The sequence below is a fragment of the Yamadazyma tenuis genome, chromosome 2, assembly GCF_029203305.1.
Source record: "Yamadazyma tenuis chromosome 2, complete sequence".
Classification (NCBI taxonomy): Eukaryota; Fungi; Ascomycota; class Pichiomycetes; order Serinales; family Debaryomycetaceae; genus Yamadazyma; species Yamadazyma tenuis.
Genome location: NC_089462.1, coordinates 1385559 through 1403460, shown reverse-complemented (window position 1 = coordinate 1403460; position 17902 = coordinate 1385559). Strand labels below are relative to the sequence as shown.

Below are 17902 nucleotides of genomic sequence, written 5' to 3'. Positions count from 1 at the left end.
TGTCTCATCTCTCCTGAATTATATACCTTACTCATCATGCTTGAATAAAGAATCCCATTTGTTCTGCAATCTTTGAAGGATTTCAAGAAATTTGGAAGGCTGAAGACTAAGTAAAATCCCCATTTTTTGATCCAAATTTAATTTCTTTAAGGCATTGATGATAAGGTCACTTTCAGCTATTGGCTTTCCGGCAATTTTATAGTTTGTCAACTCCTCATTTTGCTTGATCAAAGTAGTAAAATCAATGGGTTTTAAAGCCTTAAAAATGAAATCTGAAGTTGATGCTACCACTTCCGAAAATAGATGTGGATCCAAGCCACTATAGTCATAATCTTCGTTGACCCTGATTTTGGATGCCCAGTTAGCTGAGGATGTGTCTGGTGATCCATAAACAGAAAATCTCAAATCAAATCGATCTGAAGTTGTCAAGTATGGAATATTCTGAAATGCAGAAGGACTGAATATATTCTTACTAACATCCCACCATTGGTTCGTGCTGTAGTCTGCAATCAAAGGCATCAAAGGCCGGGATATTTCAGGCTCACATTCAACGTCAAAGCTTCGAACGGTATTTGGCATCTTGAACTCCTGGAACATCTTTCTCTTCTGCTCAGGCGACACTCCACATTCAAAGAGACCTCCAACAAATGTCAGGGGTACATAAAAGCTCAAGTCTAGTTTTGAGTACTTTCGACGTCTTGCTAACTTGTAACAAACAAGGTTGCGAGACTCCCACTCCATAGATGCTTGAAGGGTAGCTCCCTCTATATCTTGAATATGTCTGTTTGTTCTCTCTCCCGTATACTGAACAATCTTGTTATTACCAGTGACTCTCTCTAGGATCTTGTCAAACTTGTCTCTGAGGTATCCAAATACTGTTCCTGTAGTAGAAGCCAGTGTTTGTGTTTCCATCAGTGTGTTCAAACCTCCAGGCATCATTTTTGCAGCCAAGTTTCTCACGGTATCATGTGGATGATCGGGATTATAAGATCCCAATCTGGGCTTGTAAATGCAAAATGGCTTCTTCCAATCAATCTGTGTAATTGAGTCCACTTTGATGGTCTTTTGATAGTCGGCTTTACCTGCTGAACAATGAACTAAGCTTATAAACTGCTGGGACGAGGGCTTCATTCCAGAAATTGATAGCTTGTATTGACGGACAATCTTAAATCCTGAAAAAGGTATGAGCGTCAGTCCTCCACATATCTTGTCACTTACCCCAAAACCCACAAAAGATAACCAAGCGAATAAGAATCTGAACAAAAGCATGGCACAAACCGTTTGGCAGCCAAAAGTACAAAAGCGCACAGGCAAAATACATCTACACAAATTTTTTCAGTGCGATGCGCAGAGAAGACTAACAAATTTAATCTATCGCTCATCGCATTTCCACTTGATTTGAACGGACCAAAAAAATGGACTCCACGCAACAGTCAAACAAGCCACACCGAGGTGATGGTCGAAAGAACACTGCCAAGAAGAAGTTGCACATGAATGGCCAGAATGCTAAGGCATTTGCTGTTAATGCTCCCGGAAAGCTACAGAGAATGGCTATGAGATCCCAAGATGTGAACGAGAAAAGATTGCATGTTCCTATGGTCGACAGAACTCCCGACGACGACCCACCTCCAATTATTGTTGCGGTCGTTGGTCCTCCTGGAACCGGAAAAACCACATTGATCAAGTCGTTAGTGAAAAGGCTTGCCAAAACCACCTTAACCGAAGTTAAAGGTCCTGTAACTGTTGTCAGTGGAAAGAGAAGAAGACTCACCTTCATAGAAGTCAGCAATGACATGAATTCTATGGTAGATTCTGCCAAAATCGCCGACTTGGTATTATTAATGATCGATGGGAATTTTGGATTGGAGATGGAGACGATGGAGTTCTTGAATATCGCTCAGCACCATGGTATGCCTAGAGTTCTTGGTGTCTCCACCCATTTAGACTTGTTCAAGTCTCCTTCTACATTGAGACAGTCCAAGAAAAGATTGAAAAACAGATTTTGGACAGAAGTGTATCAAGGTGCCAAGTTGTTTTACTTGTCTGGTGTTTTAAACGGAAGATATCCTGATAGAGAAATCCTCAACTTGACCAGATTTATTTCTGTGATGAAGTTCAGGCCTTTGAAATGGAGAAACGAACATCCTTACTTATTGGCTGATAGAATCACTGACTTGACCCATCCTCAAGAAATCGCTGAGCATCCAAAATGTGACAGGAAAGTGGCCATTTATGGTTATTTGCATGGGACCCCCTTACCAGCTTCAAACGCACATATCCATATTGCTGGGATGGGAGACTATCACGTCAGTCTGGTAGAAAAGTTACCGGATCCTTGTCCTACACCTTATTTTGAACAAAAGCTCGAGGAGATTGAGAGGGAAAAAGCTAAACAAATGGCTGAAAATGGTGAACCAGTAGCTAAGACTATCAGAAGAAGAAAGAGATTGGAGGATAAACAGAAGATTATTTATGCTCCAATGTCTGATGTGGGTGGTGTTCTTGTTGATAAAGATGCCGTTTACATTGACATGGGAGACAATGAGAGCTTCAAAAAGTCTGAGGACATGGGTGAAGGTGAACGATTAGTTACCGATTTACAAGAGGTTCAACAGACAATGACTGAAAGGTTTGAACAAGGACCTGGTTTACAGTTATTCTCCTCCTCCAAACAAATCAAAGAAGTAGAGTCAGACCTGGAACTCGAAGAAGTGGAAGAAGAAGAGGAAGTGGTAAAAGACTCTGGAAGAAAGTCTTTAAGAAGACCTCGAATTTATGGAAAGTCTGTACAAGAAGCAGATGAAGGTGAAGACCTTTCTGATGGTGAAGATGAAGATAACTATTCAGATGAAGAAGGCCAACCAAAAATGATTAAGTTTGACTTTGACAACAGATATAACGAAGACGAAGTTGAATTGGCTGAAGACTCACAATTGTCGTCGGATGATGCAGGAGACTACTATAGAAGTACGGCGAAAAAGTTACAAGGCAGTATTCAAAGAAAGTGGGATATAAACAAGTTGCTTTATTTGTCAAACATTGAACCAGCTGAAGCTATTAGAAGATGGAAACAGCAAAGTGTAGATGATGAAAGTGAAGAAGATATCGAAGAAGATGATGAAGATTTCTTCAAGAAAAAAGATATCAGTGTCGTAAAAGATGTCGAGGAAAACTACCAATATCCTTCTCTTGAACAATTGAAGGACAAGTTTGATGCTTCTAGAATAGATGACAGTGACGACGAGTACGAAAATGGTTACCGTATCTTGAAGTCTAAGTTTTGGTTAGCTCCAAAGTTGGATGACGATAAGAAAAATGGGAACGAGGATGAAGAAGATGAAGAGGCATATGGGGATTTCGAAGACTTGGAAGCTGATGATGTCGAAGAGGATAACGACGACCATGATAATGAAGAGGAGTCCGATAACTCTAACGACGATTTTGCAGACTTCGAAGCTGAGGAAGATAATGAGAAGCCAGAGGAATTAACTATTGAAGAGCAGAGGCAGCTTAATGCCGAACAAAAGGCCAAGTTGAAATTGCAATTTGAAGCCGAAGAAGGTGAAGGGTTCGGAGCTGATGATCCAGAAGGAAGAACCGAAGCTGATACTTGGTACGATATGCAAAAGAACAAGATGGCCAAGCAATTGGAAATCAACAAAGCTGAGTTTTCCCAAATGGACGAAGCCACCAGACTCAGGGTTGAAGGTTACAAAGCTGGATCGTATGTTAAACTTGTGTTTGAGAAAATACCTTGTGAGTTTGTCAATAACTTGGATCCCAGTTATCCAATTGTTTTGGGAGGGTTATTGGCTACCGAATCAAGATTTGGAGTCATGAGCGTCAGAATTAGAAGACACCGTTGGCACAAGAAAATCTTGAAGTCGTCAGATCCTTTGATTTTGTCGCTTGGTTGGAGAAGATTCCAAACCATTCCTATCTACACCACTTCAGATTCGAGAACTCGTAACAGAATGTTGAAGTATACACCAGAACACGCCTACTGTTTTGCATCATTCTACGGACCTTTAGTCGCTCCTAATACCACGTTTGTGGGTTTCAATTTGGTGGATAACGAAAGTACCACCGGGTCGTTCAGGATTGCTGCCACTGGTGTGGTTGAAGAGTTGAATTCTACGGTGGAGATTGTCAAGAAATTGAAATTAATTGGACATGCCTACAAGATATTCAGAAATACGGCATTCATCAAAGACATGTTTGCCAACTCGTTGGAAGTGGCCAAGTTCGAAGGTGCTTCTCTTCGTACTGTTTCGGGAATCAGAGGTGAAATCAAAAGAGCATTATCAAAACCCGAAGGACATTTCAGAGCCACTTTTGAAGACAAAATCTTAATGTCCGATACCATTTTCTTGAAGACCTGGTATCCTGTGAACATCAAGCACTTTTATAACCCGGTTACTTCCTTATTGTTAAGAAACCATTCCGAATGGAGAGGAATGAAATTGACTGGACAGGTCAGAGCCGAGAGAGATATTGCTACTCCTATGAATGCAGATTCAGCCTACAAAAAGATTGATAGACAAGAGAGAAAGTTCAACCCCTTGAGAGTTCCCAAATCTATTAAGAGTGCCTTGCCTTTTAAGTCTCAAATTCATGAAATGAAGCCTCAGAGCAAGAAAACCTATATGAGTAAGAGAGCGGTGGTGTTGGGAGGTGAAGAGAAGAAGGCTCGTGACTTGATGCAAAAAATTGCAACTGTGAGGAAAGAGAAGGAAACCAAGAGAAAGACCAAGAAGGATGTGAAGTTTAAAGACAGGCTTAAGGAGATTGCAAAGCGTGAAGAAGCAAAGAAAGAGAAGCAAAAGGAACGTAAAAAGGAGTACTTTTCCAAATCTGGAAACAAGAGAGCATTATCAGCCAGTGAGGATAACCACAATGCTTTTGGTAAGAGACAGCATCGTTAAGAAATTAATCGCATATAGTATCTAATGCACAGTAAGATAAGACTCTTGTTCAATTACCGGGGTATGGCTAGACTTGGGGTCGCGCTCCCACGCGATAATCTACATGCGCAGAAACAGTTGCAATGTTACGTTTTTTCCCTGACTTGTTTAACCAAAAATATTTTACATCGCAACCATAAACGCCTTGAACTCTCCATAACCATGTCAGACACCCACGAGATTCCGTTGAAAATGCCCCAGGAGACGTTTGTGGACGAACCCAAGGAAATCAGCGACGTTAACATTCACGACTTGGTTATTGACATTGACGGCAATACAAAAGACATTAACAAGTTTTTTGCATGTGAAGCCATAGCAGTGCTTTTGTACACTTTGGAAGATATAATGAAACTTCAGAGTGACCCAGAATTGTTTGAGCAGTTTCGAGCTCGACTGTTGCAACAAAGTGAAGTGGACCTCAAGTTGCTCAACCCCAGCGTAGATTCGCTTGAATCAGATATCAAAGTACGAACATCTCCAACTCCCAGCCCTCCACCTTCCAAGATCATGAAAGTTGATTCCAGCACCAACAACCACGTCGGAGGAGATTATGATGCAGTTCTTAAGGAAACTACCCCGGACTCACTTGTAGATTCGACTGACAATGAGGACATTGAAGTCATAGACCTCCAACACTTAATAGATACAACTAATTTGACGTTATCTAACTATGTTGACTTCCAGGACGTCAAATCAGAGATCACATACTACCAAGATCCCATGGTCAAGAGTCAAAATAAACTTGTTGTTAAGGTGTTTGACTTGGTAGCCCCACCCAAATTGTCTATTGAGCAATTTCTTCAAAGAATAAGAACATATTCTTCTGCCATTTCAGTTTCCTGCTACATCCATGCTGCCTTCTTGGTGTATAAATTGGCATTTCTTCATAAGATAATCGTGTTGACTCCTTGTAACGTTTACAGGCTTATATTGGCTCTGATTAGGTGTCTGACAAAGATCCTTGAAGATATTTACCAAAAACAAAAGACATTTGCGACTGTTGGAGGTGTTTCTCAGAAGGAACTCTTCAAAATCGAAGTAGGGTTCTTGTTCTTATGTAACTTCCGCTTGGTGGTCAATGAGGATAGTTTGAACCACTATTTAAAGAGTTTTTCTCAATTACGGACATTTGTTAAAGAGAATATTGATGACAAGACTTCATGATATCTTCTATATACCTTTTAATGAACAATTATTACGCTAGAAGTATTCTAAGCCAAAAAATATGCGAATTCTGTGGATCGAACACAGGACCTTCAGATTAACTGGGACTAAAGTATAACTTCAGTCTGACGCTCTCCCAACTGAGCTAAATCCGCATCACCAAACCCACGCCGGGACTCGAACCCGGAATCTTTTGATTAGAAGTCAAATGCGCTAACCATTACGCCACGCAGGCAGATCTGCAACAAAAACACCCCCTGTATCAGGAGACGAAGAAACTGTAAGAGCTTGTAGTAGTTATGGCGATTATTGCAGTTAAACTATTGGTGATAATTAGACTTCAAGGTCGTAAATTTGATACATTAACATAAATAATGATCAGTCGTTGAGAATCAAGTCGTCAACTAGCTGATCAATGAAATCAATTTCTTCATCCATTTCTTTAGTATTTTCTATTTTTATTCTTTTTATTGGAACTTTGTGGTTTGTCATAGTTGAGTAAGATTCGTAGATATTATCAAAGTCAGTCCGACCTTCTGTATCTTCAGCCGGATAGTCATAACAAGAAATCTCAATATTTCTGTAGTTAGTGAGATTCATGAATGGCTTGCAAGTTTCAATTTCAATCTGTGATAAAGGAATCAAATTATCCTTTTTCTTTAAATGATCATTGAAGATAATTTTGCTTCTGTTCGCCAATTTTGAGTCTACCATCGACGTTGGTAATTCAAACTTGAAACAATTGTCACCATTCAATGGATTAACAAGTTTCAAGTTATTCTCACTGTCTAAAATCGCTAGTTGATTCAAATCACAAAGATTCTTGGGAGACAAATTCAACAAATTTGGTACCTTCAAGAACTGCTTATACTTTCCAGAGCTAGACGATAAAATCCAATCATTCAAGAATTCCTTATTGGAAGTCTCAAGGTTAATAGGGAACTCTTTGCCCAAATAATTGGGAAGGTTATTGCTTAAATTAGAAAGCAAATAATTGATATTATACCAATGGACAGTGCCAGATTTGGAATTGATACACCCAAATCCTGAGTTGGTTCCCTTTAATATTTCATCTGATAATTGTGGGTCATCTTCATTATTATTGATAAACCAAAAAAAATCATCAATAATTCCGGATGTTTTTCCTCTCGAGAATTTCCCCATCAAGGATACTTCGCCAGGAAGTTTAAGGAGATCCCAAATGAAAAAACTGTCGCCCCTTAGGTTGGAATTGACAAGTTGTAAATCGTAAGGGTTGAATGACAAGTTGGAAATTCCATCTGGAGTTTTAAAAATCGTCAAGGTTTTGTCATTGGACAAATCCACAATCTTGATGATTTGATTATCATTGATTTGAAAACTTGCCTTCGTTTCATTGAGAGAATGAAGAGTTTGGTTCAATAACTTGGCCAAGGGATTACCAACAGCTTTCATACTTACGTCCTGGTTGTTCCTATTCTTCATGTACTCGTTCAATTTCTTGGTGGAGAACTTTGAAAGCCTAAACAACAGGTCCAACGCAGTGTTTGACAAGTTCTCCAAGACCTTGTTCAATAAAGGTTTAGACGTTGGCAACTTCACCGGGGTAAAAGAGTTCTGGTTGATTTTAATCTGATTGTATTCAACCTTTGTGGGGGAATAAACCAACCAGTTGTTATTCAAATCAAAGATTGCCTTCTTGTCAGAACAGCTCGTTTTGAACAATACCTCATCATCTGAAACCTGAGAAACTAAATTAAAGCTTCTCAAAATAGGCAAGGTAGTGGACTTCTTCAAGTCTTTCAAGCTCTGGTTGGAGTTGGCTCTCACATACCTCAGCAACACCGGATCCCAATTAAACACGTATAGGAACCCTTCATTATTACTTACCACAACAAAATTAGAATTGCACTTGACTACCAACTCAGTACCTGGGTTATTAACGAAGAAGTCAGGCAAATTCAAATGTTGAATTATCAGGGAACTTGATTCCAGTACCAGTAAAGTACGTGTTTGGATGGAGAACTTGGGATACTTGTACACCACTAGAATATTGTAGCCCTTGCTTAAACTGCCATCAATAATACTTAGTGAGTCGATTACAGGTTTAAGCGATGATTCCTCGCTATTATTGATATTGGAGTTCACGTTTTTGGGATTATGAGTCAACTTAATCTGGGAGTAAAAGTACAACGTATCGCCACTAAAGTCCTGTGCAACCACATCACCTTCCACCTCTGGTGGAATCCAGTACCATACTTCAACAATGGTGGAGACGGGATAAATAATAAACACCTCGCCTGCCGGTCCTTGTTGGATAATAGGTTCTTCCTGTTCATCGTCATCAACAACAGGAAATGATTCATCAGAAGCGACATTGGCCACCTGTTTGAGCTTCTTCCACGTGGCATTGGTAGACCCCAACTTGTACCCTCTTTGGGTAGAAGTATGGACTTTATTGATTTTCAATTGATTGTTGTATTGTGTCATCAGGGGCATGGGTGTACACAATCAGGGCAAAAAAATATACACCAGTGAGGTGGCAAGCGCGGAGAAAACAAGGGAGCTCACAGGGCTGATGATGGAGACGACCTATGCAATGAAAGTGGGTTTAGTATCTCCGGAGGTACAAGGTTGAGATGCTTTTGAATTGAGTGGGTTAAGCGGATGAGGGTATTTTTGTTGAGATGCTGCTAAAGATAAACCTGCGCGCCTGATAAAGAAAAGCATGTCTGTGTGCAGGGGCCACCAACCGACTGGCAGTTACATTGGAATCAATTCAGGACCCTCCTGGTAAAGAAGGGCCCGGAATAGATCATAAACTACTAGAAGACCATCATGGTGTGGCAGAGTCTGGCGGGGCTTTATCTCCGAACTTTCAGACCCAATTCCGTTTCGGCTATCGTATGGCCCTGACGTGAAAATGACGGTTGTTTCTGGAACAGAGACTCCTAACCCATGACAACTGATAGGCACGTAAGTAAGGCCCTTTTATGTCAATTGGCTGGACTGGGGTTCCATCACAGCCTTCAGGCGAGTTCCATATATTTTGTAAACAACGCCCATTGTTCAGCTTGCATAAATCATGTGGAATCCGTATCGCTATATTTGAGCTGAAGCCATTCGCGAAGACCATACATTTACGGTGGATATAAAAACAGCTTGAGTAATTCAAAAGTTCATCACGATTTCTTCAACTAGAGTTGTACGGCATACGGCTTATGGAATACCACAAAATAAGCACGCTTCCAGGCGAAGTGATTGAACATATCCTTAGCTATCTTGATATCAGCGAAGTATCATTTTTGGCTAATCAAATCAGAAATTTATCTGAGAAACCAACAGCTTCATTATCTAACCTTACCAACCAAGTACTACGATATATTGCCCATTGCAACATATGTTACACAAACAGGCTTTCCAACTACACGATATTGGGTCTCTATATATTGACTCCTTCCTATATCTCGAAGAAAGACTTGGATCTCGTTAAGAGTCAAGAGCTGTTACTTCTGATGATGCGGTTTTGCAAATGGGCTGGTGACCAGCTAACCAATGAAGTCACCTTGACGTATTATGTCAAGGAATTATCTGATCTCGTGGATTTCAGAGATGTTGTATATGAACTTGGCAGAGATTTCCAGTCGATGAACTTCACCTTCAACATCGAGTTAGAATTTGACCCAGCAATGTTGGCGGTGATGGATTTATCCTACATCATCTCCATGTTCAAAACATCCAATTTCGGACGGTTTATTACTAGTATGCTCATAACAAATTACGTACCTTATTGCCTCATAGATTACCATGATTTTCCCAACTTGAAGCGAATATGGTTGGTTAACTCAAACTTACATGCTATGGACGATAGTTATCTTACCCAAACAAAGATCACAGACTCATTTATGTGTCCCGACCCTTTTGGAAACATCAACAATATGTCTATTGTATTGAAGACGGGACTCCCGCTGACATTAACCACTCTTACGTTGAATCATGTTACTATCAGCAGAGAGGTTTTAAAGTATCAATATCCCCTGAAGTTGGTCAAACTTGACCTTGAGTCTGTCAAAGACTTATCACATGGAAAGTTCTTTTGTGGCCTATTGAAGGCAAATGTAAACTCCAAAGTGTTGAAGGATTTACGGTTGCAAAAGTTGGATGGTCTTACTCCAGAGAATAACCAAGAATTGCATATATTAATTCAAAAGTGTTGTCCTGTTTTGAATAATCTTTCGGTGAGTCCTGATCAATATCCAACCACAGGATCTGATGTTCAAAGTCTAGTATACCTTTCAAACTTGAAATCGATAGATATCAGCAAGCCCTTTGTGATGACAAACTTTGCTGACGTATTCAAGTCCTTGGTGTCCTTGAGATTGGAAAATTGTGACATTGACTCTTTGGGTGAATTGATATTCCCACCATTCTTGGAGTCCTTGGACTTGTCTTATAACCCCATTGAATGGAGTTACCCGATTGCATTCCCTCCTAGGTTGACTACCCTTGAACTAAGAAATACCGGGTTGAGAAAGCTAAATTATTTGGTTCTTCCTAGAGGATTGACCATCTTATCATTAGAAGTAAACCTTCTTACCACAATTGATGACTTTAAATTCCCTCCTCGTCTCAGAAGTTTGGGAATCGGGTCTAATAGAATCAACAAAATCCAGAATCACTACTTGCCCCCTACGTTGGCAATCTTGCATCTAACAGAAAACTTTGTGTCAAACCCAGTTAACTTTGAGGTAAATGCCAGGGGTGAAAAATTGAACATATTTTCCTTGTACTTGAATCATAATTCTATACAAGATTTAACGGGCTTTACGTTCGGTTCGTCTTTGAAAGTGCTAAATCTTGATGGGAATAATATTTCTACCTTGAAAAACATCGACTTTAAAGACCTAATTGAGTTAAGTGTGTGTGGTTGTAATATGAACTCAATCCGAAACCTGAAGTTCGGAACCTCGCTTTCGATTCTCAATATGGGTAACAATAATTTAAGAACACTTCCACAAGGACTCCCGGTGTCTTTGAAAACCCTTGACCTAAGCTTCAATGAGATATCAACCATTGATTTTGATGCGTTTGCTCATCTTTCGGGAGTGGATCGATTGTCTGTTTCTCATAACTCGCTTCGACAAGTCAAACTCCGTTTGCACCCAAATCTACGATTTGTAGATTTCTCCTGCAACAAAATTGTAAGTTTTCACCTAAGTTACGACAAATCGCTTTTGACAAATAACACTACACTGCTCACAAGTGTCAATTTGTCAAGCAACCGATTATCCAAGTTTTCACCTGACAATTTGGGAATCACCGAGGTGATCCAACATAATGTGCTTTTTGAAATTGATGTGTCTGCCAACAAGATCAATCTGAACCAGCTTGACCCAAACAAGTTCCCTCCAAGCATGAACGCGTTATTTGTGGGATACACAGGGAGACAAGATGCCTTTGGATATGACATTGCTGGTAACCTCATCAATTGCGAGTTTTGTAGTGGAAAGAAAGTAGAGACTTAGAGACCATCTAGTTATTAATTTACATATATTACGTGATTGTTGATCAGTTGATTAGTCCCATAGTGATACCACAAAGAAATCAAGATAGGGTGGAATAGATCAAGGATTTGATTTTCCAACTACGAAAGTGTTCTCATTCACCACTTTAGACTGAAAATAAACGAATATAATCAGGGTCAACGAGAAGGCATCGTGTTGGGAAAAAAGACGGTTAGCGTGTCTGGGTATATCCACAGAATCCGCACTTGCAAAAACAATATCTATCGTCTTTTGCCTGTGCCGAACGTGAATTAACCCCCATACACTGCACTATGTCTAGTTGTCGATGAGAAAAAAAATCCTTCACCATCGATGCGCCAAAAATCTCGTCGACAGACCGCGACATTTGTCCGTGGCAGGGCGCGACAAATACCCACCGAAACACCTGGCCTGCACAAACCATTTGCAACTTGTTGAGTACTCGCAAAATCCAAAAAAAACTGTTTATAAAAATTGTTGGTTGCCAAAATATATAAGCGATTAAACGCCCTCATCTCACAAATCACTAATTAAATTTCTTTAACCATGCGTCCTGAGATCGAACAAGAACTCTCGCATACCTTGTTGACCGAGTTGTTAGCTTACCAGTTTGCTTCTCCCGTCAGATGGATTGAAACCCAAGATGTGTTCTTGAAGGACAACAAGACTGAAAGAGTGGTGGAAATTGGTCCATCTCCAACCTTGGCTGGTATGGCTTCCAGAACTATTAAGGCCAAATACGAGTCTTTTGATGCCGCTTTGTCCTTGCAACGTCAAGTCTTGTGTTACTCCAAGGATGCTAACCAGATTTATTACACCCCTGATCCAGCAGACTTAGAATCCGATAAGCCAAGTATCACCAAATCTTTGAATGCCAACAAAGCTGACACTCCAGCTGCTACTGCTACTGAGAGTGCACCTGCCGCTTCCCCCGCTGCTCCCGTTCCAGCTCAAGCTCCAGCTCCCGTTCCAGCTCCTAGTGGTCCTGTGGCTTCGGTGGCCGATGAGGCTGTTTCCGCTGGGTTGATTGTGCAAGTGTTGGTGGCCCAAAAGTTAAAGAAACCTTTGGACGCCGTTCCCATGTCCAAGGCCATCAAGGATCTTGTTAACGGTAAATCCACCGTTCAGAACGAAATTTTGGGTGATTTAGGTAAGGAATTTGGCTCCACTCCTGAAAAACCCGAAGATACTCCTTTGCAAGAGTTGGCCGAACAGTTCCAAGATTCATTCAGTGGGCAATTAGGTAAGACTACCTCGGGTTTGGTCGGTAGATTGATGTCTTCCAAGATGCCTGGTGGTTTTTCTGTCACTTCTGCTAGAAAGTACTTAGACTCCCGTTATGGGTTTGCTGCTGGAAGACAAGATTCAGTATTGTTATTAGCCTTGGTGAATGAACCTGCCAATCGGTTGGGATCTGAAAATGATGCCAAGCTGTTCTTGGATGGAATGGCCCAGAAACATGCTTCTATGGCCGGTATTTCCTTGAACTCTGGTGCTGAAGCTGCCGGTGGTGCGGGTGGTGCTGCTGGTGCAGTCATTGACAGTGCTGCTTTAGACGCCGTTACTGCCGAAAACAAGAACTTGGCAAAGCAGCAATTAGAAACTTTGGCCAGGTACTTGAAGGTTGATTTAAACAAGGGAGCGAAGTCCTTTGTTAAAGAAAAGGAAGCTTCAGCTGTGTTGCAAAAAGAATTGGATTTATGGGAAGAAGAGCACGGAGAATTCTATGCCAAGGGTATCAAGCCTATTTTCTCACCATTGAAAGCAAGAACTTACGATTCTTACTGGAACTGGGCTAGACAGGATGTGTTGTCCATGTACTTCGATATCATTTTTGGTAAATTGACTTCTGTTGACAGAGAAACCATCAACCAATGTATCCAGATCATGAACCGTTCTAATCCAACCTTGATTAAGTTTATGCAATACCACATTGATCATACTCCAGAATACAAGGGTGAAACCTATCAGTTGGCTAAGAAACTTGGTCAACAGTTGATTGACAACTGTAAGCAAGTTTTGGATGTTGATCCAGCTTTCAAGGATGTCAGTAAGATCACCAAACCTCACACCAATATCGATGCTAGAGGTCAAATTGACTACAACGAAATTGAAAGCCCATCTGTTAGAAAGTTTGAACAATACGTTTACGAAATGGCTCAAGGTGGAGAGATAACCAAGCAAAAGTCCAAGCCAACTATCAAGGACGATTTGGCCAGAGTTTACAAAGCCATTGTTAAACAACAAAACTTGTCTGCGGACACCAAGTTGGATTTCCAGTCCTTGTACACTCAGTTGATTGACTACATTGACAGTTCTAAGGAAATTGACAATAGGGCCATAGCTACTGGTACTGCAACTCCAGTTGAAGAAGCCGAAGATATCCTTTCTTCACCTGCTACTTCGGACGATGAAATTGCTTCTTTACCTGACAAGACCTCTATTTTGCAACCAGTTTCTTCCACAATCCCCCAAGAAACCATTCCTTTCTTGCACATCCAGAGAAAGACTCGTGAAGGTTGGGAATACGATCACAAGCTCTCTTCAACTTATTTGGATGGCTTGGAATCGTGTGCTATTAACGGTTTGACTTTCAAGGACAAACATGTTTTGGTTACTGGTGCTGGTGCTGGATCTATTGGTGCCGAAGTTCTTCAAGGTTTGATTAGTGGTGGTGCTAAAGTTATTGTAACTACTTCTAGATTTTCCAAGAAGACCACCGAATACTACCAAACCATGTATTCCAGATACGGTGCTGCTGGCTCAACCTTGATTGTTGTTCCATTCAACCAAGGTTCTGTTAAAGACGTCAATGCTTTGGTTGATTACATCTACAACGATCCTAAGCAAGGTGGTCTTGGTTGGGATTTGGACATCATCGTTCCATTTGCTGCCATTCCAGAAAACGGTAACGGTTTGGACAACATCGACTCTAAATCTGAGCTCGCTCATAGAATTATGTTGACTAATGTGTTGAGACTTTTGGGTGGTGTTAAGTCTAAAAAGAGTACTGACACCAGACCAGCTCAAGTCATCTTGCCATTGTCTCCAAACCACGGAACTTTCGGTTTCGATGGTTTATATTCTGAATCCAAGATTTCCTTAGAAACTTTGTTCAATAGATGGTACTCCGAAGATTGGGGAACCAGATTAACCATCTGTGGTGCCGTCATTGGTTGGACCAGAGGTACTGGTTTGATGAGTGCCAACAACATCATTGCTGAAGGATTCGAAAAGTTGGGGGTTAGAACTTTTAGTCAAAAGGAAATGGCCTTTAACATTTTGGGATTGATGACTCCAGAACTTACTCAACTTTGTCAAGAAGAACCAATTTTGGCTGACTTGAACGGTGGATTCCAATACATCGACAACTTGAAGGATGTCACCACTAAGTTGAGAACTGATCTCTTGGAAACTGCTGATGTTAAGCGTGCTGTCTCTTTAGAATCCAGCATTGAACAAAGAGTTGTCAATGGAGAAAATGTCGACAACAACTATGCTAAAGTCAAAGTTCAAGCTAGATCTAATATGAAGTTCGATTTCCCAGGAATGAAATCCTACAAGGAGATCAAGGAAATTGCTCCGGACTTGGAAGGAATGTTAGATTTAGAAAGCGTTGTTGTGGTCACTGGTTTCTCCGAAGTTGGGCCATGGGGTAACTCCAGAACCAGATGGGAAATGGAAGCAAATGGTGAATTCTCTATTGAAGGAGCCATTGAAATGGCTTGGATTATGGGTTTGATCAAATACCACAATGGTAAGTTGAAGGGTAAACCATACTCTGGTTGGGTTGATGCTAAGACCCAAGCTCCGGTTGAAGATCACGAAATCAAGGCCAAATATGAAGAGCATATTCTAGAACACTCGGGTATCCGTTTAGTTGAACCAGAATTGTTCGGAGGTTATGATCCAAACAAGAAGAAGTTAATTCAAGAAGTTGTGGTTCAACATGACTTGGAACCATTCGAAGCTTCCAAAGAAGTTGCCGAGCAATACAAGCTTCAACATGGTGATAAGTGTGAGATATTCGAAGATGAAGAATCTGGTGAATATTCTATCAAGATTTTGACTGGTGCTACTTTGTACATTCCAAAGGCCTTGAAATTTGACCGTCTCGTTGCTGGTCAAATTCCAACCGGTTGGAATGCTAAAACTTATGGTATTGACGATGACATTATTTCTCAAGTTGATCCAGTTACTTTGTTCGCTTTGGTTGCAACTGTAGAAGCTTTGTTAGCTTCTGGTGTTACCGACCCTTACGAATTCTACAAGTATATTCATCTTTCCGAACTTGGTAACTGTATTGGTTCTGGTATGGGTGGTATGACTGCTTTAAAGGGTATCTTTAAAGACAGATACGAAGAGAAGCAAGTGCAAAATGATATCTTGCAAGAATCCTTTATCAATACCATGCCTGCTTGGATCAATATGTTGTTGTTATCATCATCTGGTCCTATTAGAACCCCGGTTGGTGCGTGTGCTACTGCTATTGAATCAGTTGAACTTGGTATTGAAACTATATTGGCCAAGAAAGCCAAGATTTGTGTTGTAGGTGGTTTAGATGACTTCCAAGAAGAAAGTTCCCATGAATTCGCTAACATGAATGCTACTTCCAACACTTATGATGAATTTGATCATGGAAGAACTCCAGCTGAAATGTCCAGACCAACCACTACAACTAGAAGTGGTTTCATGGAATCTCAAGGTTCTGGTGTTCAAGTTGTCATGAGTGCCGATTTGGCCATCAAAATGGGTGTTCCAATTTACGGTATCTTGGCTATGAGTGCCACTGCTTCAGACAAGATTGGAAAATCAGTTCCAGCTCCTGGTAAAGGAATTTTGACCACCGCTAGAGAATATCACGGCGACTTGAAGTTCCCATCATCCAAGTTGAACATCAAGTACAGAGCTAGACAATTGAAGAACAGGCTCGCTCAAATTGAATCTTGGAGAGAATCCGAGATCGACTACTTGTACGAAGAAGCAGAACTTGCTAAGGAATCTTACAATGACTTCGAAGAAGAATTTGTTGTTGAAGAATTTTTAGCTGAACGTTCTGAAGAAATTGACAGAGAAGCCAAACGCCAAATTGCTGATGCTAAGAGACAATGGGGTAACGACTTCTACAAGTCTGACCCAAGAATTGCTCCATTGAGAGGAGCTATGGCTACTTTCGGTTTGACCATTGATGACTTGGGTGTTGCCTCTTTCCACGGTACTTCCACCAAGGCTAATGACAAGAACGAAACTTTGACTGTTCATTCGATGATGAAGCACTTAGGTAGAACTGAAGGTAACCCAGTGTATGGTGTGTTTCAAAAGTTCTTGACTGGTCATCCAAAGGGTGCTGCTGGTGCTTGGATGTTGAACGGGGCTTTACAAATCTTGCAAACTGGTCTTGTTCCTGGTAATAGAAATGCTGATAACGTGGATCAAATCTTGCAAGAATTTGATTATGTTATGTTCCCATCTAGATCCATTCAAACTGATGGTATTAAGGCTGTTTCGGTCACTTCTTTTGGTTTTGGTCAAAAGGGTGCTCAAGCTATCGTTATTCACCCAGACTACTTATACGCTGTTTTGGATCAAGCTTCCTATGAGGAATATGCTGCTAAGGTTGTTTCTAGAAACAAGAAAACCTACCGTTACATGCACAATGCCATTACCAGAAACACCATGTTTGTTCAAAAGAATGATGCTCCATACGTCGACGACTTGGAAAAACAAGTATACTTGGACCCATTGGCTCGTGTTAGTGAAGGAAAGGACCTCAAGTTTGCCAATAAGACTATTCAAGCTTCTGCTAGCTATATTAGTGAGTCTTCTAACAACATTGCCAAAGCTTTGAGTACTTTGAACAAGTCTAACAAAGGTGTTGGTGTTGATGTTGAACTCTTGAGTTCTTTGAACTTGGAAAATGAAACTTTCATCGAAAGAAACTTTACTAAAGGCGAGCAAGAGTACTGTCTCAAGTCTCCTGACCCTAGAGCCTCTTTCACGGGAACCTGGTCTGCTAAAGAAGCTGTGTTCAAAGCTTTGGGTGTAAAGTCCCAAGGTGCTGGTGCAGCTTTGGTTGATATCCAAGTTGTTCGTAGTGCTACTGGTGCACCAAAAGTCAACTTGGTTGGAGCTGCTAAAGCTGCTGCTGAGAAGGCTGGTGTCAAGAATGTGAGTGTTTCCATCTCACACGATGACTTTCAGGCCACTGCTGTTGCGTTGAGCGAATACTAATTTTCTATATATATTTGTTAA

General features: G+C 40.8%; 6 protein-coding genes and 2 non-coding genes across 8 annotated transcripts; 4 read left to right on the top strand and 4 right to left on the bottom strand. All coding sequences in view use genetic code 12, as the record gives it.

Annotated features, from left to right (window-relative positions):
- Window positions 1–27: 27 nt before the first annotated feature.
- On the bottom strand, window positions 28–1131 carry PSN45_001970 (uncharacterized protein; the record flags this gene model as incomplete). The annotated part of the gene is made up of 1 exon (XM_006689424.2): window positions 28–1131. The coding sequence occupies one exon, from the start codon at window positions 1129–1131 to the stop codon at window positions 28–30; it is 1104 nt and encodes a 367-aa protein (XP_006689487.2).
- A 284-nt stretch (window positions 1132–1415) lies between these two features.
- Window positions 1416–4925, top strand: BMS1 (Glycoside hydrolase 2 (Mannanase, beta-galactosidase); the record flags this gene model as incomplete). The annotated part of the gene is made up of 1 exon (XM_066157771.1): window positions 1416–4925. The coding sequence occupies one exon, from the start codon at window positions 1416–1418 to the stop codon at window positions 4923–4925; it is 3510 nt and encodes a 1169-aa protein (XP_066013868.1).
- A 201-nt stretch (window positions 4926–5126) lies between these two features.
- PSN45_001968 (cyclin) lies at window positions 5127–6128 on the top strand (the record flags this gene model as incomplete). Its single annotated transcript, XM_006689426.2, has 1 exon — window positions 5127–6128. The coding sequence occupies one exon, from the start codon at window positions 5127–5129 to the stop codon at window positions 6126–6128; it is 1002 nt and encodes a 333-aa protein (XP_006689489.1).
- A 62-nt stretch (window positions 6129–6190) lies between these two features.
- PSN45_001967 lies at window positions 6191–6283 on the bottom strand. Its single transcript has one exon. It is a non-coding gene; the product is annotated as a tRNA-Phe (tRNA).
- Window positions 6284–6290: 7 nt separating this feature from the next.
- PSN45_001966 lies at window positions 6291–6363 on the bottom strand. The gene has a single exon. It is a non-coding gene; the product is annotated as a tRNA-Arg (tRNA).
- A 143-nt stretch (window positions 6364–6506) lies between these two features.
- Window positions 6507–8606, bottom strand: PSN45_001965 (uncharacterized protein; the record flags this gene model as incomplete). The annotated part of the gene is made up of 1 exon (XM_006689427.2): window positions 6507–8606. One exon carries the CDS (start codon window positions 8604–8606, stop codon window positions 6507–6509), a length of 2100 nt encoding a protein of 699 aa, XP_006689490.1.
- A 722-nt stretch (window positions 8607–9328) lies between these two features.
- PSN45_001964 (uncharacterized protein) lies at window positions 9329–11632 on the top strand (the record flags this gene model as incomplete). Its single annotated transcript, XM_006689428.1, has 1 exon — window positions 9329–11632. The coding sequence occupies one exon, from the start codon at window positions 9329–9331 to the stop codon at window positions 11630–11632; it is 2304 nt and encodes a 767-aa protein (XP_006689491.1).
- A 564-nt stretch (window positions 11633–12196) lies between these two features.
- FAS2 (3-oxoacyl-[acyl-carrier-protein] synthase) lies at window positions 12197–17881 on the top strand (the record flags this gene model as incomplete). The annotated part of the gene is made up of 1 exon (XM_006689429.1): window positions 12197–17881. The coding sequence occupies one exon, from the start codon at window positions 12197–12199 to the stop codon at window positions 17879–17881; it is 5685 nt and encodes a 1894-aa protein (XP_006689492.1).
- Window positions 17882–17902: the final 21 nt, after the last annotated feature.